This window comes from Myripristis murdjan, chromosome 5, assembly GCF_902150065.1.
Source record: "Myripristis murdjan chromosome 5, fMyrMur1.1, whole genome shotgun sequence".
Lineage (NCBI taxonomy): Eukaryota > Metazoa > Chordata > Actinopteri > Holocentriformes > Holocentridae > Myripristis > Myripristis murdjan.
Genome location: NC_043984.1, coordinates 22734822 through 22761078, shown reverse-complemented (window position 1 = coordinate 22761078; position 26257 = coordinate 22734822). Strand labels below are relative to the sequence as shown.

The 26257-nt window shown below is 40.1% G+C and overlaps 1 protein-coding gene across 3 annotated transcripts in view; it reads left to right on the top strand.

Moving 5' to 3' along the window:
* Positions 1 to 25302, top strand: part of cpne5b (copine Vb) — a 129081-nt gene extending 103779 nt beyond the window's left edge. For all 3 annotated transcript variants that reach the window (XM_030051460.1, XM_030051461.1, XM_030051459.1), the window contains 11 exons: positions 1338 to 1379; positions 1651 to 1726; positions 4405 to 4458; positions 5289 to 5350; positions 8331 to 8377; positions 9921 to 10102; positions 10389 to 10516; positions 14867 to 14969; positions 22006 to 22063; positions 23022 to 23095; positions 25111 to 25302. In XM_030051460.1, the coding sequence (XP_029907320.1) occupies positions 1338 to 1379; positions 1651 to 1726; positions 4405 to 4458; positions 5289 to 5350; positions 8331 to 8377; positions 9921 to 10102; positions 10389 to 10516; positions 14867 to 14969; positions 22006 to 22063; positions 23022 to 23095; positions 25111 to 25302 (1018 nt within the window). The remainder of the gene's footprint in view (positions 1 to 1337; positions 1380 to 1650; positions 1727 to 4404; positions 4459 to 5288; positions 5351 to 8330; positions 8378 to 9920; positions 10103 to 10388; positions 10517 to 14866; positions 14970 to 22005; positions 22064 to 23021; positions 23096 to 25110) is intronic.
* The last annotated feature ends 955 nt before the right edge of the window (positions 25303 to 26257 follow it).

Sequence of the window (26257 nt, the reverse complement as noted above, 5' to 3'; positions counted from 1 at the left end):
ATTAATTTTCAGTTTTCTAATAAAATCATTCTACACTCAACAACACTCCAAAGTCAATGATACTGACAGTATCTCTTTCTTCATAATAATCTAATTAATGTTGGTTTCCCTCATAGCGCTCAATTATAAGGAGTCTTGTACATTTGGCACACAAAAGCAGCATGGCTTGAAATTAAACGAGAGCACAGGCTTTGTTTTGCACCTGTTGTGGCTGTCAAGGTTCTCTGTTAAGTTGAAAATCCTGAAAAAGGCTAATGAGGTGGTTGGCGGGGAGTGTGGTTATTTTTCCTCATTACCAGAGTAATGAGGCTTGGTATTTGCTCCATCTTGTTTAAAGGAGAAGGGGGCAACATCAACATCACCTGCCCCGGGTACATTCTCTCTCGAAGTGAGTTCCTTCTACATAGATGACTTAATCCAGATTGAGCATTTTTAGCCTTGGATTTGGATGTGCATGCTTGTGTGCAAAATAGGAGACATTTGTTAAAACATTATGATGTCATACTCTGCACCAGGCATGTGCAGTATACAGCCCTGGGGCCAGATGTAGCCAATAAAATCTGTACCAATGTGCTATTCTATATCTAATTACTGGCAAAACAGCGCCCTCTTTCACTCAAAGATCCATACTTCAGGCATTAACATGCTCAATAAAGGCGATGCTCCTCAGTTTCAATGGTATTTTGATTGTTCAAGTGACATTAACACAATGGCCGTTGATCCAAATTGGGTACGCTCTATTTGGATGTGCCAGTGTGCCGGTGTGCCGTGTATTATGCAGCGGCATGGAGAAAAACGCTTAAATTGAGTGTAGGCGACATCAGTTCCACGTGAATGCTAATCAGCTGAGCAAACATGCTGCGGTAAACAGTAATGTTTATGAATCTACGCCTACACAGCCATCATTTACGCCACACATCAAAGTGATTTTGCAAGCACTGGTGAGCAAAATAGACTTTCATTAAGTTTTTCAGTAGTATGCAGTGTAAGAGTGACTGACATAAAGAATTTGTTTCTTTTTGTTTGACATGCTGCAGTGCATTTTTGGCAAATTGGCATTTTCTGAGTAGCCAGTGTTCATTCACTCATAGTTAACAGTAAATTCTGATTTAAAAAAAATATGTGGTGGTTGTAGTTGAATGTTTGAATCTATATCAATGAAAAAAGACAGATACTGAGTAAAGAGGCACTTTTAAATATATACTTTGTGACCCTCTGAATCATCTCTCAAACATCTACTAGCCGCCATGGCAAATAAGTTGTGCACCACTGCTCTAGACCATAGCCATTGGACATTTTGCTTCGAAACATAATCTTTGTGCTTTTTTTCTTCCCAGAACAATCAAAGTGGAAGTGTATGATTGGGACAGAGATGGCAGGTGAGTGTGATTACCACTGTAATTCAGCTTCGAAAATTTGTGAATGGTAAATTCATATGGTATTCAGAGTTGTGAAGTGAAGAACCCTGAAAAAAATTGGGGAAAAAAAAAAAAAATTGAAAGCGAGTTTTTGCCTAAAGTTTGTTGGAGAGACTCACAAGGGGACAGATTTCCTGTTATGATTCTCCACCTTGTCACAACTGCTGCCCTGTTTGTTCATGATATTACTGCATATTCACTGGAGTTGCTTTTCCTCCGTTTTTCCTCCCAGCCACGACTTCATTGGGGAGTTTACAACAAGCTACCGAGAGCTAGCTCGAGGGCAGAGCCAGTTCAATGTCTATGAGGTGAGCAGTTTGGGTATTTTGAGAGTTCAGCAGGAGAATTGTGAATATCAATTCTCCAGATTCTGACACCGAGGCTCCTGAAATCTGCATTCCCTAAAGGTTTCTTGGATATCACTTCTGATAGCAGTGACATTTCTTGCTCTGACATCACTGTTGCTTAGTTTTCCATTATTTTACGGTAATACGGTCCTTTCCAGTAGTGTTCCAATATCCCTGGTCCTGCAGCGTGCAAACACAATTATTCAAGGATTAGAAAAGCCACTTTAGCACCTGAGCTCTTGTTGTGAATGACGACATACATTCCTAATTCCCTTTGTTTTACAGGGCATTTTTTGTTCATGCCTCTATCAACGTCTCCCCAGCGGTATATAGCCCATAATTTTTTTTTTTTTTTTTTTTTTTTTTGGTAATGTTCTTGTTTTCAAAACCCAAGATTTGTTTTGCCACTCTAATCACCTGGATGCTGACACACATAGAAATTGAGCTATTAGCAGCAGCATAAAACAGGATTAATAGGAGAACAATCCAGGGATTTAAAATAACATAGCTATTTCTCACTGTTTCTCATGGGATGGCTTACTGTGTCTCCTAATGGAACACAATACCTCCGTGTATATGAATCATACACGCAGCTCATTAAAATACGTCTCATTACAGATTCCAAGACTGATCTCTAAAACTTGAAAAAAAATTGCTAGGTATGCTCTAGGCTTATTAAAAGTGCTGTTTATTTTGTATGGAACAGCAAGATAGTCTTGACTGTGTAAGAGGAGCTTTGTGAAAGAATTTTTTCTTCTTTTTTTGTCATTTTTATAAATTATAAATACAGTAAAAACTGACAACCACATAAATATACAAGGATACCACTTATAATTACTCCAAAACAATAGCAACAGCATACAATATACATAAAGTAAACATTAGTTAATACTTGAGGATATAAGAGGATGAGTGTGTGTGGTGCAGAAGGAAAATAAATATATGCATATGGTCCAGATTAACCTTATTTGTCCACCCTTATCTCCGCCTTGTGACAGATTTAGATGGGATTTAATGAAATCAGGAGTTTTCATTAAAGGTTGCACTTGTAATAACATGAAACACTTGTCAGATATGTTCTTTAAAAGGAGAACAGTTAAAGGGTAGAGTGTTAACAAAAAGGATTTTTCTCTGCAGGCTTGCTTAGGTGGCCTTTACGTCTCAGGACAAATACCTGCCTTTTGAACGTCACCTCCATTATACAGTACTGTTGAATTGTCACTACCTTCCAGTGTGACTGAAAGGCCCTTTAGTTTGTGGATCAGCAGGCTGTTAGATGTGTCAGACAAATTGCCATCCCTCCATGTTAAATTAGGTGCTGTCACTTTCATGCCTAGCAGCCATAGAGAATTGGGGTAATGAGCTGAGACGTCTTTGGTCCTGAGATTGACATTTCACTCTTGTTCTCCGGCCAGTAGATTCCTGGTGAAGGAAAAAAAAGCAATTCTTGCACCTTAAGTCTCTCTCACCCATTGATTTATTGTAACTGAGATTCGACTTGAATTTCCAATCAACACTCTAACAACAGCCCAAGTGCAGTCAGGCTTCTTACTGCAAACTTACAGCCACAAACAAGATACGTTTTTTATATTAGGTGTTTATGGGCTAGCCATGCTATCTCACATATGTGCTTGTGCCTCTATTAGTTCATACACACCACACACACACACACACACGTACACACGGAGACACATACTCAAACCCTCTCCACCTTCTGCTCTATCAATAGCATAGTTAGACATATTGTTCATCCTGCCTCCAAATCAGTATACATCTGCTTGACAGCATGGGCTTCTTCACATACCACCCACATGCAGTTAATTTAGTAACAATAACAAGTTACTTACACATCCAGTTATTTTATATATGGATAGGGGGTATTTGTTCTTGGAACAGCTACAGTAAACCGTAAGGGTGCACAGTAAACTGGGCTGAAACAGAAAAATACAGTAAAACAAAAATAACAACAATACTTTTTATTGGGAAAGCTCTTGTGAAAAAATATAATAGTGCCAGCACATGTGTGTATGCAGCGCAGTGTCATATGTTTATGTGTGTGTTACATACCAATCTCTGCTTTGCTGCTCTTCATTTCATAATCCTACATTTACCCTGTAGTAATCTATGTGGCCCCCATAGGTTTCAACTAATTAGCCTAGCCTGGGAAAATCAATGAAATCTTTTCGATCTTAAAACAGATCTTAAAAATGGGCATTTAAAGAATTTCCTTTAAATTATTTTATAATACATTAGATAATTAAAAATACATTCTATAGATACTTTTTTATTTTACCTTGTGATATTTACCTGAATTTTTATTATTATTATTAATGCTGTTGTTGTTGCTGCTGTTGCTGTTGTTGTTGTTGTTGGTAGTAGCAGCAGTAGTAGTAGTAGTAGTCATATTGATGTTGTTGTTGGTCTATCTATCTATCTATCTATCTATCTATCTATCTATCTATCTGTCTGTCTATTTATCCATCATATATCCATACATATGTGAATACATGAATTTAATTTCCATGTAACCACAAGTTTAAGAAAACTTTCTTTCTTCACTTTGTCGTAGGATCCTTAACAGATTGACATAATCTTTGTCCACAAAACATTTTAATTTAGAATTCCTCTCCCGTTTTTAGGTGATTAATCCCAAGAAGAAAATGAAGAAAAAGAAATATGTCAACTCTGGAACAGTGAGTATGGCACTGGCAGCAGAGCATGACTGGCATTGTGCTTTTCCTCTGCTCCACACCTCCCTCTTTCCTCTGATATATTTGCCAAGATTCCCTCTTTAATTATCACTTGTCTGTTTGCTGTTAGGAAGCATCCACCAAACTGTGCTGTGTGTACGCTATGTCCCGAAACAGTGACTGCAGCATTTCCTCATTAATTTCTATCACACATAGCAGTTAATTAAAATGTTTATCAAAAGTAAAGCACATACTGCAAACTTTCCTGAGTCAGCAACACGGCAAAGGCTTGTGTGTGTGTGTGTGTGTGTGTGTGTGTGCATGTAGTGACATGCAATATACAAGTAAGGCAGGTGATAATGAAAGACAGGCTTTTAGTTTGTGAAGGGATTGTGTGGGACCTGGTTAGTGAAGACAACTGCAGTCAGTAAGTATGTAAGTAGGACAAAATGAAGGATGAAAATGCTACAGAGCTTGAGGGAAGGAAGATCTCAGACATCAGAGTGGGAGACACCAGCGACCAATTGAATTTTTCCACATCTCGACCTACCCAGTGGAGTGGAATATGCAAGTAATGCATACAAATGCATCTCATCCTCTCTACAACCCTGCCCTCTGGCATTGTAAATGAACTCATCAGTCATCAGAAAGCAGCCAGACCACAGACCACATCACATTTCAGAGCAGTGCTGTTAGCGTGGCTGCTGCTGAAGCTAACAGTCATCTCTGACTCAACACATGTTCGTTTTTTTGAGGTGTTGAGGAGGAAAAGACATGGACACCACCACATAATCCCACGTGTCTCTCCTCGTCTTTTTGTCTTTTAATCTCAGGTGACCCTGCTCTCATTCTCAGTGGAGTCAGAGTGCACATTCCTCGATTACATCAAAGGAGGGTGAGTGTGAGTGACAGGGCAGTGTGTCTGTTGGCTTAACACATTCAAACGACAGTTAACTCCTTATAATTGAGAACTTGTGGTTGAATAAATAAATTTTCATCTTCTTATATCTCATTTTCTAACACCAAAGATCCAGCTTTCCATCAGCATGTGTGAAAATTAAGGTTTTTATGTGATTTTAAACAGCAAAGGCATTTGCTGAATACATTTCACAATAAGAGGAGTGAATTTTTAATTTGTGAAGTACTGCAAATAAGCTACCTCTTCTTCAGCCTTTACAGCTGGCACCAGTCCTCGACCTCAGCTGGGTTTTAAAGTCTGCAGCTTTGACATTTGAATATAAAATATTTCTCAGGTGAACTGTGCCTTATAGGCAGGTTGGGCAGTGCTTTGATCTCCACTGTCCCATCACAGCGGGCGAGCTGTCAAGGGTTTTATGGGCTGTGGCAGAGCTGACAAGTGTGACAGATTTCACTGACAGTTCCTAGCTTTGGCTGATCTATGATACAATAACCTTAAGGGTTAGTGAACTCACTTCAAAAATATCATCCTCATCAGTCAGCTCCTTTACGCCGTTTGGTCCCCTTGCTGCACAAAACAGGGAAAAACATCGAGGCTATCAGCACTTACATGCAACATTTGGTCTTACAGCTTTCATCATGGTGCAGAGTGAATTCTAGTGCCTGCTGAATGTTATTTAAAAACCATTGTAATCATGAAAATTACTGTGTAGGACCAACTTGGCTGTCCAACTCACTCAAAAGCATTTCACCTGAATGGAAAGCTACTAGCCACACTGTCGAGTGGACGCACTCTTAGTCTGTCACGTTGGAACTTAATGGCCTATTCGTCTGTTCAGGAACACAGACTCAGAGGACTGAAGAGTAATGAGGAAAATAAGATAATGGGTGCTGCCTCTGCACATTGATTATGGTCTATGATACCTCATATCAGGGAGATTTGAACCGAGTTTGGCTGGGGGAAAAAATGGTTTCTAAAAAAGAACATTTAAAATGGGAAAAAAGCTAGGGCTGTCTGTGCTGCTTGGTTCAAAGTTCAATGAAAGTAGATATTCCATCCACATTTAAGCACATTTTGAGATGTATCATTGCTGGAATTATCTTTTTTTTTTTTTTTTTTTTTTTTTTTTTTTGCGTTTTTGTTGATATTTTGCTGAGTGAAGCAGAGTGATGCACGTGTGTGCCATCTAGCGAACAAAGGCCAAAGCCTCTGGCCGATACAGAAAATGAAGATAATAACTCTCTCAGGTTCAGCTGAATTGGCCAGAAAATCATTTATAAAGTGGTTGAGGACTGTGGAGACAGCAAGTCTTCTCTCACTAAGTGAAAGCACGTACAGGGATAGTACAGTAAATTGATTTAGCCTCAGGACCAATACAAAATCTAAGTTACAACATAGGTAAAAGCTTTGTGAACTGTACAGATAAGAGAAACATTCATACATTTCATGCCCACTCACATCTTCACCTGTGAAATCAGAGGAATGTATAAACTTTGCAAAATAGATAAATACTACATATTAACAACTTTATCGTCCACCAGGGTGGGAATCTGTCTTCAACCACACCAAACACTGAAAAACACACAGCCAATAACATTAATGGCTTTAAAAACACATACACTACCTTCTATCATTTCTGATTTACACTTTTCTTTCTTTGCTTTTCCAATAAATTTGGTTAAATTATGTTTGAACAAATAAATTGAGGAAGGATGGAGCAGAAACATGCGACAAAAGTGGAAGGAAGGAATGACTAAAGCAAGGAGAGACGGGAAGAGGCAAAGGAAGGGGTTAAGCAACTCTAGAGACAAGACTGTAGTGTCATTTTGTCAAGGAGGCTTGTTTAGCAAGGGCTCCCCACGGTGACAAGAGTCTGTCAAAGATTGCCCAAGCTTTTTTCAAATACTGACCTTTACCTCAAAGGCCTACAGCCACTCTCACACAATGGAAACAGAGTGGATGTCTAACACTGATCAGACATAGACGATTACACTGAAAAGTATAAGGCGAGCAAAAAGTCAGGTGGAAGTGAGCTGACAGGAAGGGTGGGAAGCAGCATGCCTGTCATCTTGACAGATACACGATCTGGCAAAAGTCTGCGAACAACAAACATTTATCACTGTTTTGGAACGATGCCTGTCATTTCCCAGGGTCCATGTATTGTATACAAACCTGCCTTTCTATGCAGACACTCCATAAGAGGGAAAAAAAGGTTTCATATGGCACATTTGTAATGGGTTCAAGAGTGCACGGTCCTCATGAATTAATAAAATCAAGTAATTAATGCGAAGGTTAGCGAGGTCTGGCTATGGCATATTCTCCCTCGCTCCGCCCTGAAAGGTTAATATCAACCTTTAACTCATTCATTTATTCTCATTCTTTTTCTTTCCTCTTTGGTGCTGCATAGCTAATGGGAGGCCGTCTTTCCAACCCCCTGAAGGCCTCGTCTCATTGCTGTAATTTAGAAACGAGAGAGCAGCACTTCATCAGCGGAGAAAATTGGATTATGATTTGCTCTTAAGTGCTCTATCAGTCTAATTGCTTACCCATATCAGCGCTAGGATGTCTCAAAAGCTCCTCCACACCTCCTGCAACACCTCCTCACCTCTGATATAATGGAATGGAGGTGAAAGTCAGTTTAATTGAGTAGCGTGCTCATAAAATTCTTATTCAAAAGTTGCACTTTGGATGTTTATGCACGGATGAAAAAGAATGATTATATTAAATATTGATCTGCTTACAGCTACATTCTCATTAGCGATAATTGACAGTTTTTTTGTGTATTATATTGAATGTTCCCTGTCTTGTTATGCCAGAGAATCTGTGTGTGCGTGTGTGTGTGCGCGAGTGGATTTCTGTGAGAGCACTGGCACTTAATGAGGTTTGACTTGCCATTATTACTGGTGGGTCTCTCTCGCTGATTTTTTCCATCTCCCTCTCTCTGTCCCCATTCTAGTACTCAGATCAATTTCACTGTGGCCATCGATTTCACAGCATCTAATGGTGAGTGACTCTAAAGGCAATGTGTGGGGCCAAGAATGGATGGTAGTGCTCTTTGACTATCACACGTCCGCAATTTGAGAATCAATCACACAAACACACACACACATATACACACACACACAAGCAGACAGCACTTCACACAGCCAGACACGCACACGTACACATTCTCACATAGTCACTTACAGTAAATGATAGCCTTTCCTGGAATGCCTTTCCTCTTAAATGCCCAGTCAATAGATGCTAAATAAAGGCTGTAACCTAAAACAGCATGCACACATTTCAGCAGAGATAGCTGCGTAATCCCCCTGATTGACATAAAGACTTCCCCTTGTCTGAAAGGCCACACTTAAGTCTAATTACACGACTCAGCTGCCATTAATTACACTTGAAAACAATGCGATGGTGGGAATTATCCGGACGGAATAACTCTTCACTGTGAATCACTGTTATTAGCGGAAAATAAGAAAGACCCATAAATTTGTTTCAAGCCATGTGAGTGGTCAAGGTGACACAGCCATTTATGTCAGACTTAAGGCCTCATGTAAGATCAGCTGTGCTGCATCTTGTCACTACACAGCCACTGGCAGGCAAATAACAGGATTTTTGTTGTCAGACAGCAGGTGTGAGTAATCAAATGGCAAGTGTTTGTGATGGAATGACAGCCACAGCCATCACTTACGGCAAGGCACCGCAGTGAAAACTCATTAATATGAATTTCAATCTGTTTTGCTTAGTAAAGGTCATCCAAACAGGGAAATGACCATTAGTGTTACAATATGGAGAGTATGTGAGCTCATTTCTAAGTTTGTACTTTATTTTTCCTCCCTGCTGTTTTTTAAATGCAAGCTGGCAGTTTACTATATGAGCTTTCTGAAAGCTTTTGACCTCCCCACCGGGGGTGCTAGCTGTAACCGCACCAGCTGTTATATTGCTAGCAGTAGAATAAAGATTGTCATCACATCATTATGTTACAAAGCACAAAATTCAGAGAAAGCATTTCAATAATAAAAGCAAAAAATAACAGTAGATTTGATGCGAACTGCCGGTTACAGTTGTATCTAAGTCTGCACACAATAGATCTCTCACCACACACACAACATGTGCCACCTAGTTCACAGGGTGCAGCGCCAACAATATTTTCTGAAGTACTTCCAGAATGATCCCAGCTGGGCTGTTAATATGAAATTACTTCATAACGCGTTCTTACAGAGGGGACATTGGAGAAGGTCACATTGTTATTGATACGCCTTCTAAATGCTCATTCAATCAGTCATTTTGAAATGTTCAATTCTCAGTCGCTTTCATCCCACAGGTGATAGATGTAATTGATTATCTAACCTTATGACTCAGCTTGCAGTGGCATCTCTGAAGATTAGAGCATTCTACCTGGCATTAATTATGATCCACTGTTGAAGCAAATAAGAATGGGCAAATTTTTTTGGCTGCATCTCATGTTATTGTGCTCTACAATACAATCCTGCATTGTAACAGTTTGTCTTTAAACCCACATAAGCCACAGTGACTTCATTTGACTCCCCAACAGGTAACCCGTCCCAGTCCACCTCGCTGCACTACATGAACCCCTACCAGCTGAACGCCTACGCCATGGCCCTGAAGGCTGTCGGGGAGATCATTCAGGACTACGACAGTGACAAGATGTTCCCTGCTCTGGGGTTCGGAGCCAAACTGCCCCCCGATGGACGGGTCTCACATGAATTCCCACTGGTAAACGACCCCTCACCTCCCTTGGCAGTGTTGATGTTTGTTTATGAGGAGATATTTCATCATAACTTGAACTATTTTCTGCCTTCCCTTTAACTTTTGAGTCACACGTGTGTTTCTCTTCAATTTATCACCTTTATTTTTATTTGTGTGCCGCTAGCTATCAAGAAACAATGACAGCTGACACAATCAGTGACTGAGAACTTGGTGCTTCTTTCTGTGATGAATGCAACCACCAGGACTATTGGATTGATTTGTTGTCTGTTTGCATGGTTTCTCTCCTCGTCAGAATGGCAACATGGAAAACCCTTACTGCAACGGCATTCAGGGCATCTTGGAGGCATACCACCAGAGTCTGAAGACTGTTCAGCTGTACGGCCCGACCAATTTCGCTCCTGTGGTCAACCATGTTGCCAGGTGATACCATGTTGTTAACTGCTGACTCTCTTCTGATATTTATTTTCCATTAAGATGCCAAGGTAAAAAGGAAAAGCCATTCTTTGGTTAACTGAGAGATCTGTATTGAAGCATTTTTCACCTTTACTGCCTTTGAAAAATGTTATAAAAGCTGCTTCACTCCCTTCTATTCACCAGTTTTATGATCATCACTGAGGACACAGCAAACAAACAATAACAGTCTTGCAAAAGTCATGACAAGATATTTTTCCCTCTTGTCTTTCAAACTCTCATGAATATGGATATGGTGCGAGGCAACTTGTGAATTAACGCCGCAAAAGTTGTGTTTTCCCTTTTAATTTATATTTATCTCCGCTCAGTTTTGATCATTTTTGTTTCAACCCCTGCAGATGTTCCTCATGGTTAGAATTTGTAATTTATGCATCATACATATTTTTCCCATTCAGCATAATATGAAAAATGAGACCCACGATAAAATCAGTCATAGTTACACAGATTTCCTCACACAAATCTCTTACATTTGGCATTTATATGCTTCAAAGAACACATTCACTGCTTTTCAACAGACCCACTGATACTGACATAATTTGATCTGTTTGCCAACAATACAGGAGGCAACAATTTTGGTGCCACTACAATATTTGTATATACACAATAGTTATCACTGATCATCTGGAGCATTTCAGCTACGATGCATAAAATGACACAGCAACATTTTTTCTGTGGATCTTTAGTCCTCCATGTCTGTTCCATCTGATTTTCTGACCCAGTGGCTCAGTCATATCTTTTGTGCGTGACACAATAAACAGGATGTGACATGCTTGAATATGAGTTTAGACAGGGCGATGGCTGTCAAATAGGTTGCTGATTGGCTGATAGAACAAATGAGAAATGGGACAGAGCCTGTAATCGTTAACATGCACTGACATATCACTCATAGTTACCACTCATGCAAAGTACACAAACTACTTGAGTGTATGTGCAGGCTTGTCCACCGACAGTGCCCCTCCTGTCATTTCCTCCCTCTCTGTCTCATTTGTTTGAGCCATATCAAAACAATTCCCCATCTGATTATGCCTCTGCCTCTGCTCTGTTGTAATTAAAAATGTCATTCTGATAAACCGGAATCACACTTTGTAAACTGCTCCAGGATGCCCTGTAGCTTATGTGAATGCATGACCTGTGCATTTAGCATCTGAATGTACGAACGACAATGGGAAGATAGAGGCAGATTTTTTTTATAACAAAGACACAAAATTGTGAATCAAATTGCTCAAGTCAGTTTTGTTATTTACTTTATTAGTCAGGCCTCTTAGTCAACACATGCTAGTGAGGCATTGTAGTGAGAATTACCTACCCCATGGTCATGCATTATAGCATAGCAGGTGTACAACAGCATGGCAGTTAAAGGATAATGCCGATATCTTTAAACTTGGATCCTATTGTCCCATCATTTTGGGTCTAAACGATTAACAGAGACCAAAAAAAAAAAAAAAAATTGTAATTGTTCCAGTATTGAGCGAGAACGACTCAGCCGGCAGCCCTTACACACACTGCAATATAATCTGACGGGGTGAGTGCTCAAATTGTGTCCATCAAAAGTGTTTGTTTTTGGCATTGACGGGCTCAGATTGTTATTATAATTGTCTGACAACATTTTGGAAAGGAGCCCCACAGAGATAGACGTGTGTCTACCATATAACAAAAGTCTAGCTCAAGGAGACGTCTCCCTCTGAAATCTCACTTCACGTGAGATTTCAGAGGGAAGATGTTGCTGGAAGATGACAGCAGAAATATGAGTGAGAATTGGAGAGGGCGGTGCTGGCCAGCAAGAGTTTGTTGTGTTGGAGTACAGAAAGTGTAGCTTAGTTTTATCTTAAAGATAATAATAATAAAGAAATAGGTTTGTGTTTGAATTGTGCCAACAAAATGATACATCACACTTTGCAAAGCCTTCAAAGACTGTTACCGTTGTTGGATAGGGACATGCTGAATTTGTAATGCAAGTTGCAGCACGACATGCCAGCTGTGCTACAAATGGATACAAACACTCCTGTCTGTACACTGTGCCTGGCAGACCATAGGGGCTGCAGTTACTGTTTTGACCGAGAAGAAATCCTTCACTCTAGCACTTTTACCTAAAGAAAAATGGTGTTTCAAGAGCAAGATTCAAGATTTTTATTCATCACATGCATGAATGTACGGGTACAGCAGCAGTGAAATGTGATTGCAACAACTCCAGCACTGTGCAAGTAAAAAATAGATAGAATAAAATAGACAAAAAATAAAATAAAAGTAAAATAGAAAGTATATATAACATTCCTATATACAATATACAACCTATGTTCAATGTACAGCAATATACAACAAGTACAGAGAGACCTGCTGGTGATGGTGAGGAGGTATTATTATTAGCTAAAGTTAATGTGCTCACCTAAAGCATGGCAGGATAGGTCAAATAAATGGTCAGCTCTGATAAGATTCAGCGTGACTGCCCCTTTGGTAAACATCCGAAAACACACACACGCATGCAGATAGCAGGGGCACTGAGAGGCACTCTGAGCCTGTCCGTGGCAAAAACAAGCACTTTTAGTGGACATAATTTGACATGGGCACTTGCCACATTGAATTACAGTGCAGCATATTTCACAGCTGCCAGCTGAAGCACTCCGGCTCAACACTCCAAATATTTTTGTCCCTACTAATCATTTAAACCCCAAATTATGGGAAAATAGGGCCCAGGTTTAAAAATACTGGAATTATCCTGTGCCTCCCTCCATTGTAATTTGAATGATGACAGCACAACAGTCCTTTAAGTCGGTTAACCGAGAATATTATTTGACTGTCTGTAAACCATAAAAGAATACCCGCAACAAATAGAAGCTAGTAGCGCTAGCACCGGCGCCATTGTCCTGCCCCAGACGCATACCACTACGACCGCGACCGTATCTGTTCTGTACCACGGATGTCCCCTCAGCAGGCATCCCAAAACTAATTCAGACATAAGATAATGTGGAACATAAGATAATGTGGAACACCATTCATCCCGAAGTCAAATATTGTACATAGCCTACATGATATCCGACAAACATTACGTAATTTCCGCATGTTGCTTACCGTGGTGTAGAAGAAATCTCTCTCTCCTCTGGAAAAATATTGTCTCCATATTCCTCGATGAGTCTGCTTGGTGGTTTTATGACTCTTGTAGACTTGTATGACATACTTTGTTCAAAACTATACGTGATCACCATAAGCTTGGTTCGTTTCTCTGGTCTGTCTCCACCGAGCTGAGCTCTGTGTGTAATGACGTAATCGAAGCCAGTCAGAGTGTCCCGTCGCCCTGTTTACCGTATTGAGCTGTATGTGGGCGCAAGAGCAACTTCTCCGCGCTCAGGAACAGTTGGAATTTTTTCGATCGGTCAAACCTTACGGTAGTTACGGTATTTACAGTCTGACATGCGCATTTGTGTCGGCGACGACACGTTCGGACATAAAGGGTTTTTAACCGACAACATTATTCGGTTAAAGTTCAAGCGGTCAACAACCGGTCAAACGGCCACCGGTTAGCATCCCTAATATATATATATATATATATATATATATATATATATATATATATATTTATATTAACCTCTATGTAAATTAAATGTGTCTTGTAAACCATTAGTTATTTATACAGAATGAATTAGCTGTATTATTTAATATTTGCCTTTGTTCACTGTTAACCTTTAAGTATGTTTTTAGCTTGAGTTAAACCACATGACTTTAACCATACACATTTATTTGCATATATGGAATGTTTTTTTAACTGATCCGTTACATTAAGTCATAGCTACAGACACAGTGGCAACAGTAGCAAACATTAACAGTATCATAAGCGTAACTTTCACTATAAAATAAATAACAGAAAAAACGGAAATAACACAAACCTCATTGGCTGCATTACAACACACAAAGGGGTAAGGCTTCTTCCTGAGTGTTCTTTGACTCTTATGTACACTTCGAACACGTATAAAACTTAACTTATACACCAAATAAACATCTGCTGCAGTTAGTTGTCTCTGTATGCATTTTTTAAAGGTCTCTCCGGCATCCTTTGATTCTAGAACATTAGTTCTGCCTCACTGTCTCAATGTTATTTGTGTGAACTGTGATGTGAGGAAGTTACATATCCTTTAACTTTACATAGAATTAAATGTCACAACAATGTCAGATTTAGATACTTATTGTACTTGAGTCAGTAATTTGTTTTTGTATGACTATTCTCTACCCTCTAACTTCTCCCTGTATCTGTGTGTGTGTGTGTGTGTGTGTGTGTGTGTGTGTGTGTGTGTGTGTGTGTGTGTGTAGGTATGCTGCAGCAGTGCAAGATGGATCTCAGTACTTTGTTCTCCTCATCATCACTGATGGCGTCATATCAGACATGGCCCAGACAAAGGAGGCCATTGTCAATGTAAGGATGGGCGAAGGGGGGGAAACACTGTAATTTCTTGCAGTACATAAGGCTAGAAAAACTCAAAAACTCAAAAACTCAAAAACTCAAAAAAAAAAAAAAAAAAAAAATTAGCTGCCACAAACTAGAGGTGGAGTGCCGGGCAACTAATCTGCTGCTGTTGAGTGGAGAGTTTATTGTTTCAACCCAGGGTGAGACACAAGGCTGTTTTTTTTTTTTTTTTTTTTTTTAAATTCTGAGTTAAAAAAACTAAAAACCTGGTTATGGTTTTGGCAAATACTTCACTTTCACAATTTAATACCTCAGCCAAATAAATTAAAAATTCAAGTGACTATTACTTAGAAGAATACGTGTTCATTTTGTTAATTATGGGTGAAAAGAGAAAAAATCAGGCAAAAACTCATGCTCATGTTGTGTTCATGCTGTGTTCTTGAGGGGCCCCTCTGATGGTCATTTTAAAATTCACAACTATGCTATCATGCTACTGCTATCCTGTCCATAAACACAAATTGTCACTCATCAAACCAAGCAAGCCTGCATCCAAGAACACAGAGTGAAGCCACTTTGTCAGACGGGCTTGTTCTGAAGAACAAAAAAGAAAACAGGTAGGCAGTCGCTTTCAAAGGTTTCAGCACCAAGGACAGCACTCACTGCTCTAGGTGCACCGAGTGAAGAACAGTTCAGGACAACCTCTGACAAACAGCGACAGGCCAGGTGCCCTGTCTCGGTAGTTGGTACCATGTCTCTCTTACACGGGAACAGCATAAAAATAAAATAGACACAGCAGTCTACAACACTACAAGGCCTATTCAAATACAAAGCAGACAGTCTACAACACCACAGGTAGTGAGACAGGCAGGTGTTGATATGGCAAGCATGTTCAACAGCAGATTAATTCAATATTCTGACTGATTCCACCATCCCCCAAAGTATGAAATAATCCAAACAGCTTAATGAAATTTGTACATATCATGGTCCCTTTTTAAAATGTCAACCTCCTCTCCTTCATGGTGGCAAACCTGCCAACCACTTGGTCAGTGTTTATTCCTCCACAACACAGCAAAGTGAGGTCAGATAGTCTGGCCTCATCCATGCACAATAGCCCTTATCCATTGTGTCAAAGGCCTCATCTGTGCATAAGTCTCTGTTCTGAGTCACTGTGGTGTCAGTAAGATCCACGGCAATGTTGTTTTCCAGATAATTTGGCAGGATGCATGTACCCTTAACGAAATCGTTCCAGAACACCAACATGAATTTTAGCTCAAATGTGCTGGCGCTGTGGTTGTGGTGTTTGATACGGCTTTGAGAATTGCGGGCAGACTCTGTTTCACTGCTTCTATGGCCTGCTTCCATGAGGCCCACCTTGTGTCTAACAGACTCTTTATTGTTAGAATGGTTCTCTCCAGTTGCATGTTATCCTCTTCTTCTTCGAGTATTTTAAACCTTGGAACACACAAAGTTAAAAAGTAGTACAAAAACTACACAAAGAGCAAGCAGCATGTTTTCGAATAAGATTGTGTGCACAGCAGTGGCCATAAAATGCTTTGTCGGAACAGTTTTGCTTCACTTTGGCATGCAGCCCCTTTAAGTGTCCAGACATCATCCTGGCCCCCATGTGATTAACACTGAGACCCAGGTTGTTTGTGATTGTGATTACCAGAAGATCATAAAATGACTCAGCACTGCCATTAGGTGACTCCTCAAATTTCACAAAGTGATGCTATTACCTGTTTTGATCTCAGTGATGGAAAAAACTGATCTATTTTCATTATGTTGATGACTCCATAATAATGGAGAAAAACTTTGCTGCCTTGACTTAATCTATTATAGTGCTGAATGCCTCGCTGGCAAGAGCTGCAATAAGGTCATTTTGTGACTGGTGGCTGAGGCTCCAAGAAGTTCCCTTCCTTTGAACCAGGGGAACCCAGTCCAGCACATTCCCTGGGGCCATGAAAGGCAATGCCCTGTCAACTGGTATCGACCAACCAGTGAAGGATCCTCCTGTTCCTTTCCACCTGCTCTTTCAGCTTTTATGAGCTCCACAACCACAGTGCTGTACTAACTAATGTGGAACCTTCTCATTAAATACATCTTCTCTGCTTTGCAGTGAGCACTGGACTTCTTATATTTAAAGAAGCCTGTACATGGATCAGCCCAACCTTTCCCAGCAGGTTCGATGGATTTTTTGCCAAACAGCCACCAAGAGAAGCAAAACAGCCGTTTTGTTTTAGGGAATTAAACTAACCATTGTTGCTTCACGATGCCGGAGCTTCCCACTTGACGCTTATACCATGGTGGATTGAACCGCTGTTTCTCTCAGTCATATGGGAATTCGTTATAGCTATCCTTCAAGCCAGGCTGACATGGGCCATCCTCAGTCATAGTTTGGATCTCTTTGGTTGGTGAGAGGCTGGTTTTGAGTACAATATGGGGTGGTTGGGTACTGGGGTAGCACTGCTGCTGGAGGCATAATCGGCCGAACAACTGTCCTCCATCCCTCCAGGTCCATGAGATTCCATTATCATCCTTGCATTTTAATGCCCTCAATTTGTACTTTCTCTCCATTGTACCTTCTAGCTAGATTAAAAAAACACATTACTTTGACTGCTACCTTGACAGTGTGCGACAACATGAAGTATTCACAGATACACGTCAATCATGTGTTAAAAAAAGTCCTGTCATGTTTGAGCGATAATGTGGCGTAATCAAATCAAAAATGGTATTTTTTAAAATGAACATGGCCTCTCTGGCATTCTCCGTCAGAAAAAATATCTACTGTAGAAGCTCATATAAAGCAGCAGCCTTGTGACAATAATTTCCTACTCTGTAAGACACGGGAATTAACACGCTCCCTGCAAAAAGAATACCTCACATGTATGTAATTGCTTATTTCAAAATTGTAGGTGTTGGAAATGCTTAGAGGACAAAATGAACTTTGTGAGTGATGATTTACCTGACAACTTCACCAAGGATGGTGGTAATGTGTGAATGTACCTTCAGTTCTCTCTCAAGGTCAGAAGTGTTCCTTTTCTGCACAAAAAAAGAAATAAAACAGCAACACTTTAAAAACATCTTGGAAAGAGGTTACTGCCCCAGTGACAAAAACACCGTACAGTGTTCTTTTTCTGAGAGCTTTCCCCAAAACTTGTCCTAACTATTTTTTCTCCCAGCTGTAAATAGCAGGTGGTTGGCTTCCTTTCCTCCCCCTCTTTTCTTCCCTCTTCGTTTCTTCTCTCCTCTGCTTCAGCCTGCCTCAGGCACAGAACACCCAGCAGACTGGATTTAAAGGGAATTTGCGACTGTTAGTCAAAACATTAGAACAGCCACACCTTCCTTTTAAGATCTTGCCTGCTGCTCTATCTCACTGCCTGCTCCCAGACTGTCTACTGATGCTTGCTACTTCCACTGCTTTTTCTTTACTCGTCATGGATTTTTGGTGAGCCATGACAGACTGATGAGGTTATATATTTTTTTCTTCCTCATATGCATTCACCCTGATAGGTGCCTTCAAGAAAGAGAGAGAGACATTGAGAGAGTAAGAGTGAGAGGATGAGAAAGCCTGTATATGCACGAGCCTTAAACATCTGGGATGTTTTTGCATTTCCATGTGCGTGTGTGGGTGTTTTGCGTGTTTCAGTGGCTGTATGGATGTGGCAGGGTAGTGTCTGACTCCTCCAACGCATGTTCTCAAGGAACATGGACCCATCTCAGGCAGGGTGGGGGAACAGGGAGATTTATCAGCCACAACAGAATCTGCTACTCTACAGCAGCCCACCTGTCAGTCACTCAGCACCTCCCTCCTCTGCTCACGGGCACTGTCCCTCGCTGCCTCTTTCTCTTTCACGCCGCTGAACCTGGACACTCTTTCTCTCGCTCTCTGTCCTCTGCTCTCACAGGCATGCACATAGTTTGCCCGTCTTTCTCCACTACTTTCCCACTCACAGATCCACATCTCTTTGTCTTCATCTGCTCTGTCCATACATCTGTCAGAATTCATTCAGTAACCACAACCCGTGCTCCCTTTCATTTAGTTTTTTTTTGTCTTCCTGTGCTTGTGCTCTGTCAGTCTTACTTGCTTCATCTCTTTATCGCTCCTCTTTTTTTTCTCTCTCTCTCTCTCTGTTTTCAGGGGCATTTGCCAACATGAATCAGGTCAGGGTTCACTCATGTAGGGGCCCTCTGAACACTTGTGACTTCACCGACTTCACTGACAATTGCAGCAGTTGCAGCCAAGTTCATTGTAATAGAACTATGATGGTAATTAAAGGTATTAATGTTAAATGAAGTATACAAGCTTACCAAACCTTGACTGAATTAAAAATTAAAACAAGGGGGAAAAAATAGAACTACTGAAACTACAGCTTTTGCCCTCAAAATTGGTGGGAATCATTCAAAAAAAACCTACAGCATAGACTCCAAGATTTACTTTTTACAGTCATGAATTCAATGAGAATTAGAACATGTTACCCAGAGCGCAACTTAATTTGTCTGCTACCTTGACTTGATTTACTGTCTTCAGTAGGCCTACATTTTTTTCATTCATTATCTGAGCTTTTCATAGAAGGACAATATACACATGCTGTCATTTCCCTCAGACAAAATACTGCCTGTGAACATGTTGTGAAGGATAAAGGACTGTCTGACTGATGGCTAGTTATTCCTAAAGATCTTGTATGTTACAGATAAATTGATCCATATAAGACCATTGAAATCGCTTGATATCAATATTGTTTCTGTACTATAGGAATGGCAATTGGTGGTTTCATGAGACATTTACACGAGATATTAAAAAAAAAAATAATAATAATAGGTAAGGTAATAAAAGACCAAACAAATGACAGAACAGCCTAATTTGCTCAGAAAAGTGCATCACTGTACTGTAATGCAGCCAAACCAATGCTTATTATCATATTACGATACCCAAAGTCTCACATGATGGCTTGTCTCATCACAGTATCAGTCTAATATCAAATTATTGCCTGTCTCTTGTCCTTCCTCGAGGTAAACTCTAGAAGAGCCAATGGGAGAATCCCAAGCGCCCCAGGTGCTCCCAGTTTGGAAAGGGAAACTCCACCGCCCCACCCCACACACATCCATACACATGAACAGCTTTTGAGTTAGAAGTGACATACAGAGCAGGTTGTTGTGGTAATGAGTGCTGATTGACACTCTGTTTTGTTGTCTCATTAGAGTGGATCTCGGCTGCCAGTCAGGGTGACAGGGGATGGCATAAGTGGGGCATGGTGGATTGCCAGGTTATTTTTGGTGACATTTGATGTTGTGATGTGTGTTACTGTGCATGCATGTGAGTGTTTTATGTGTGTGTGTGTGTGTCTGTGTATATGTATGTGTGTGTGTGAGTGTGAGTATGCGTGGGAGGACAGCAACTGACAAGAGTTGTGTTGAACACTGATAATCGCATTGATGCATTCCAGCTGAGATGGCGTCAACAGAATTTGCTCTCATCCTTGTGGCAAAAGAGGTTGCCTGATTTTCCACGGTACATTTCTCTTGTCTCCGAGATTAAATAGCACTTGTTATAAGTGCTTTGTGAGAATATGTGACTATAGGGAAGTCTTTATACATAATAGCAGCTTTCACATTTGGTATTTGTACTGTCATCTGTCTGGAAATTACAGCAAGAGACTCTAATATGATCTGCCAGACAGTGCCAACTACACACTCCCTGTCATTCCAGCAGACATCAAATAATTTTTAGCTGTGTTTAGCTCTTTTTAGCAAGTCAGTCATTGACTAATTAATTTATATTGATAGGACTGTCACATTTTCTCAGATGTTTGACAGTTTTAAGTTTTGCAAAGGGTCACTTTTTATTACATTATTTGTTTCTAACAACCAAATCGGAAAAAAAAAAACAAAAAAAAAAAACATTGGCACAGCTTCTGTATGTGCATTCTTGTTTTGTAAGTGTTGTGTTTGCATTTTTCTCATTCACTTGTTCTTTGTTCTTTGTATAATTCATTGATTTCTTCCCAGCTATTTTGTTGTTTTGGCTCAGTGACAGTAAGTATTTGCTGTTATGAAAATAATTGCAGTGTTTTTTGACTTGAGGTGTGGCTTGGGAGTAGCTGGGAGGGCGCCTGAGGATGGTTGCTGTGGTGACTGAAACTGGCACCTCCTCCCTCTCTCTCTTCTCCCAGCTCACAAACGCTGCCATCCATCCCTTGCCATGTGCGACCTTATCGAGACACCTGTCAGCAGCTTTTCCCTGTGGACAAATGTTTCCTTTTACTGTCAAACAAGCCCTTGCAGTTTGCATTGTCAAGAGATCATTCACTTTGAAGGTAGAATGTTTCAGGTCAGCATTTAAACTTCAGATCATGTGCATCCAGGCGATCCACAGGGAATTCTGTAGGAGTGTAACGATAGGGATGTCATTCCCAAAGAAGAGATTAAGAGGGGATACTGACACAGCAAAAAAAAAAAAAAAAAAAAGATTTGGGGTCATAAAGCAGCTGAGGGATAATAAATTATCTCTTATGAGCACAGACAAAAGGAGAACAAGCCTTTTTTGAGATTCACAGCCACCCCTGACCATTTCACAGGATAACTTTGACACTAATTTCTATTTCACAATGATTTGTCTTTGCTGTATTTTCTTAGCAGGACATATCTCTAAGAAAGTCCTTGGCACCCATTAGCATCTAATTTTTCTCTCTCCTTCTCTAGCACTTCATCCTGCATCACGCTCTCTCTCTCTGGAGACCCATTCATACTTAATGGCTGTTCGGCTAGTTAAAGGGTGATATGGAACATTAGGATGGTTGTAGTCTACCTGGGCGAGCGTGTAACTGCCGCAAAATCTGATGAAATGAGCAGCACAGGTCAATGGTAATGAGGACAAACCTCTCGCCTGTCTTGAATGGAAGGAGGTGGCATGTGTGTACGTGTTTTTGCCTGAGAAAGAGAAAGCCAGGAAGAGAGCGTGAACAATGTTAATAGCCAGGATGTTTCATGCTAATAAGCTTTTAACGTGTTGCATAGACGCTGACTGTTTTTCTTTGATTCTCCACAGGGTGCCAAGCTCCCTATGTCCATTATCATAGTTGGAGTGGGTCAAGCTGAATTTGACGGTATGGTGATTTTGTTCTTTGCTTGATTTTTTAATTACTGGAGGAATGTAATTATTATGTATTTTGCATACTAGATGCATTAACAAATAGATTGTACTGTGTAATAGTAACAAAGTAAACAATCAAATGTTTTTTTGCTGTCTATTATAATCAAATATGTTAATTAACTAAAATATGAGCCAGTACATGACATTTTACTTTGTACAACTCACAGCCTGTTACCATTATTGCCCGCATTAACCTCTCTGGCAATAATTCAGAAAAACACCCAAGAGAAAATTACAAACGCTGCAAATTCAGTAGAGGAGGACAGGCGTAGGTGGATGTAGGAATAATTGTATATAAAGTTCCAGAGGTTAATTACTGGGTTTGTAGCGTTTAGAGTAGTAAGAGTGCCAAGTCTTAATTGCACCGATAAGGCACTTATTATTTGATTAGACATGCTATAAAAACAGACTTGAACTGTGGCTGAGCATCCTCACTCTTGTACTATTGCTAAAGCAAAAGTATGGCATCATGAGCCAGTCCAGTTGATACAGTTGTCCTGTGCTCTTTGCATCATTAACCCACTGAGCACTAGACATCATTTAAATGCTCTCTCATGTAGCTCAGGGTGTTTTTGGCTATGTGCAGCCCAGATTCAGACCAAGCAACAAACAGATTTTTACATATTTAAGCAATGCATAAACAGGTGTTCATATCAGCATGTGCACCAGAGAAGTTGATATGTAAAAGGCAGTGCTTTGTGCTTTATGCTCATATCAGAGGACACAGTCTTAGACAAAGAAGTCTTCTAAACGTTCAACTTTTAAATGTATAATTAATATTAAATTGTTTAGTGGGAGGATAACAAAGCTTGTCTCTTTTTAGAGGCAGCTTTATTGAATTACATCTCCTCTGTCTGCATGCGGGGGCCTGTGTGTGTGTGTGTGTGTGTGTGTGTACTTGTGTCTTCAAGCTATGGTAGAGCTGGATGGTGATGACATACGGATTTCATCCCGAGGGAAGCTGGCAGAGAGAGACATTGTTCAGGTGAGTATACTAAATCGCAAATGAGAGTTAGTCAGGAATCTCTCAGCTCATTTGTGATTTCCGAGGGGTGTTGTCAACGGTCGCAGACCAAAATGCCTCTGGACACAGTTGGATAGACCTCCAACCAATCAGAGCAACGAAACATGACGTAACACTGAGCAACAGAAAAATGTAAACAGACTTCAGCGTTTAAGAGCAGTTTGTTTGTTGTTTTAGAGAAAGTATTCTGTCCAGTTAGTTTAACACTGTCACAATAGCGGATTCAAAAGACTCAACAGCACTCCTCTGTCAGTCATCGTATCAAACCTGCCCCAAATTAGATAAACAGTTGTGATGGGCTTGGTCCAGGCCAGGTCAGGTGGAAATCTGTCAGAACTGGAGTGGTGGCAGATCAAATACAACATGCAGGTTTGTCTGTTTCCCAGGCTACATTACATCATCAAAGAATTTCTGATTATAATCACTGTACATATCTACATTACAGCTACTTATGCAACTGATGACAGACTTTGAATTAAAATGCAACCAGAATACAATAGTGTTCCTAGAAATCTTTACAGTGACCACCCATCTTTAGAGCCCACTCATATGCTGAAATGTTCAATAACATCTGGCTTAGTAAGAAATACTTTACAGCACACAATGTAATTTACATAATAAACCCCAGAGAGAAACTTTTAAACTGAAAGTTACTGATTTTCTCAAACAGCTGTGTCTGAATAGAGTTACCTCAGTTCTTATGGTCATGTAAAGTTTTTCAGTAACACACAAATGTTAAATTTCTATACTTGTAAAGAGGAGGTCAACAAATGACTCACGATGTACACACGGCTCTGCAGATGTTCTTAAGAGTCCCAGTGACCTTTTCTTCAATCTGAACATTTTCAGATAGACCCTGGCCTGAATCTGTTTCAATATATTATCCTGTGTTTGATTTTGTTTATGCAGTCTAATTCAAGTTATGGCATTTTAGCCAGAAAAGTTAAAGCCAGTCTTCTGCCGCTCTTAACTTGAGTTAAGCTCCATACTCATGAGAAATTAGATTGCCAGTCCATCGCAGGGCACACACAAACATACACACTTGAGAGTAAATTAAAGTGCAGTCTGCCTGACTTCTTTGTCTTTGAATGAGAGAAGAAACCTGAGTACCTGGAGGAAACCCTGAAGCTGGCAGCATTGAGGGCTTGAACCCAGGCCCTCCGGTTAAAGGTGCACTGCAAAATTGCCAAGGGTTGGTTTCAGTGATGACCCTTTAACACTCAAAATGTGGAATAAGCACATCCTGTATCAGTGAGTCAAGCTGATGATGAGAAACCTGTAAACCCAATCATCAAACTTCTTGCTTATTCCACGTTTTTGTCAGTTGAGCCTAAACCTGCTCTCTTAAATTGCTCCTTGGCAATTTTGCATACTGCACCTTTAAGACGTCTCCACCTTTAAGATGCCACCCTGCAGCCCAAAGTTCACTGACATGCATTGTAAAGAATTGTTGTTACTGTAGCTTTACATGAATCAACACAAAACTGAACACATTTCCATACTGCATTATGAGAGACAGACCAGTCTGGAGAAGAAACTGGGGTTCTCTAAAGGTTTACTCAAGGCCTATTAAGATGTTGACATTTTTATTGTGATTAGATAGATATATAGATATGTACATATATGCATACATACATACATACATAGATGTAGTTTATTGATCCCAAATTGGGAAATTCCTGTTACAACAGCATGTTATCCAAACATTGCACAGGAACAGTAGTAGGCAATATACCTATCAACACTATAAGAGAGAATTATATATCTTCAGAAAAATGAACACAACAAATAATAACATTAAATGGATCAATACAACAAATATAAGAAAGAAGAAAAATTGTTTCATTCCTTATAAAATCATCATTTGTCAAACCACATTAATCATCAGCATAAGATTTTAGGTGAAGGTCTTCACTTGCGTAAGAATTTTTTTTTATATAAACCAATGATTTTGTCTTTTCTTCCCTGCCTCACAGTTTGTCCCCTTCCGAGATTATATGGATCGGACAGGCAACCATGTGTTGAGCATGGCGCGGCTCGCTAAAGATGTGTTGGCAGAGATCCCTGACCAATTCATCTCTTACATGAAGAGCCGAGGGATCAAACCCAACCCAGCGCCACCTCCCTACACACCGCCTGGACACACACACCACCACACACAGATCTGAACCCCTCCTCTTTGCTTTGACTGAGGACTGACAGGAGGCAGCATGCAGCAGTCCCTCAGAATGCAGTGGGAACTGTCTACCTCCTGGTTATTGTGTGAACAGGAGGTGACATACTAGGAAATGGGCGTTGAATTTTGTGCCGTGTCCTCCCAGTGACTATTGGAGCAGCGTTTTGTTTTTTTATTTTTTGTGATTTATCCGTTTGTCTAATTTCTCTTGAAGAGAGACTGCAATCCTTTGTTGATGTACCAAGACTTGTTGGTGAAATCTTTTTAACGAACAATGGGCCAGTGACTGTTTCATGTCTACTTTGACAGCAGGTCGGTTCAAAAGGTCATGTTGTGGTTCAAACTTGTGCCTGTCTGTGGTTGTTTCTATAAGTATATCAGGACAATTGCACCCTCATTTGAACTTTGACCTGAGACTTGCTCATCAGTAATTGTGTGGCTTAATACAGTGCTATTTTTAAATACCTTTCCCTCTATTAAATTTGTTTTCGCAGTTAGGGATTATTCGTATATTTGTCATTGCATCTGTTATGGTGGAGGGAAAACTACATGTGCATAGTTTGCATAGTTTGTTTCATTATTTTGAACACTAATCAGGCTTTTCAAAACAAGAGGTTTCAACTCCTCTCTACCTTATTAAGTAAATGTTCATAAAATAGCATGTTGTATAATGTATGAGAATTAAATTCCCCATACTCCAGTATTTACTCTCAAAAGTTATTCAAAGTGGCATGGAAATTTCGCTAAATTTGTATTTTATTACCATAAATTTAATATCTAAAAAAGCACAAGACAGCCTGTCTCTCTACTCAACATCAAGGACTAAAAGTATTGTTATGCGCGCACAGGGTCACCATATTTTAAGTTGAAGTTCAAGTTTAATTAGAGCCCCAAATCACTGTCTCAACGGGCTTACCAGGCCTGCAAGTTTCACCTGTCTGAGTGCT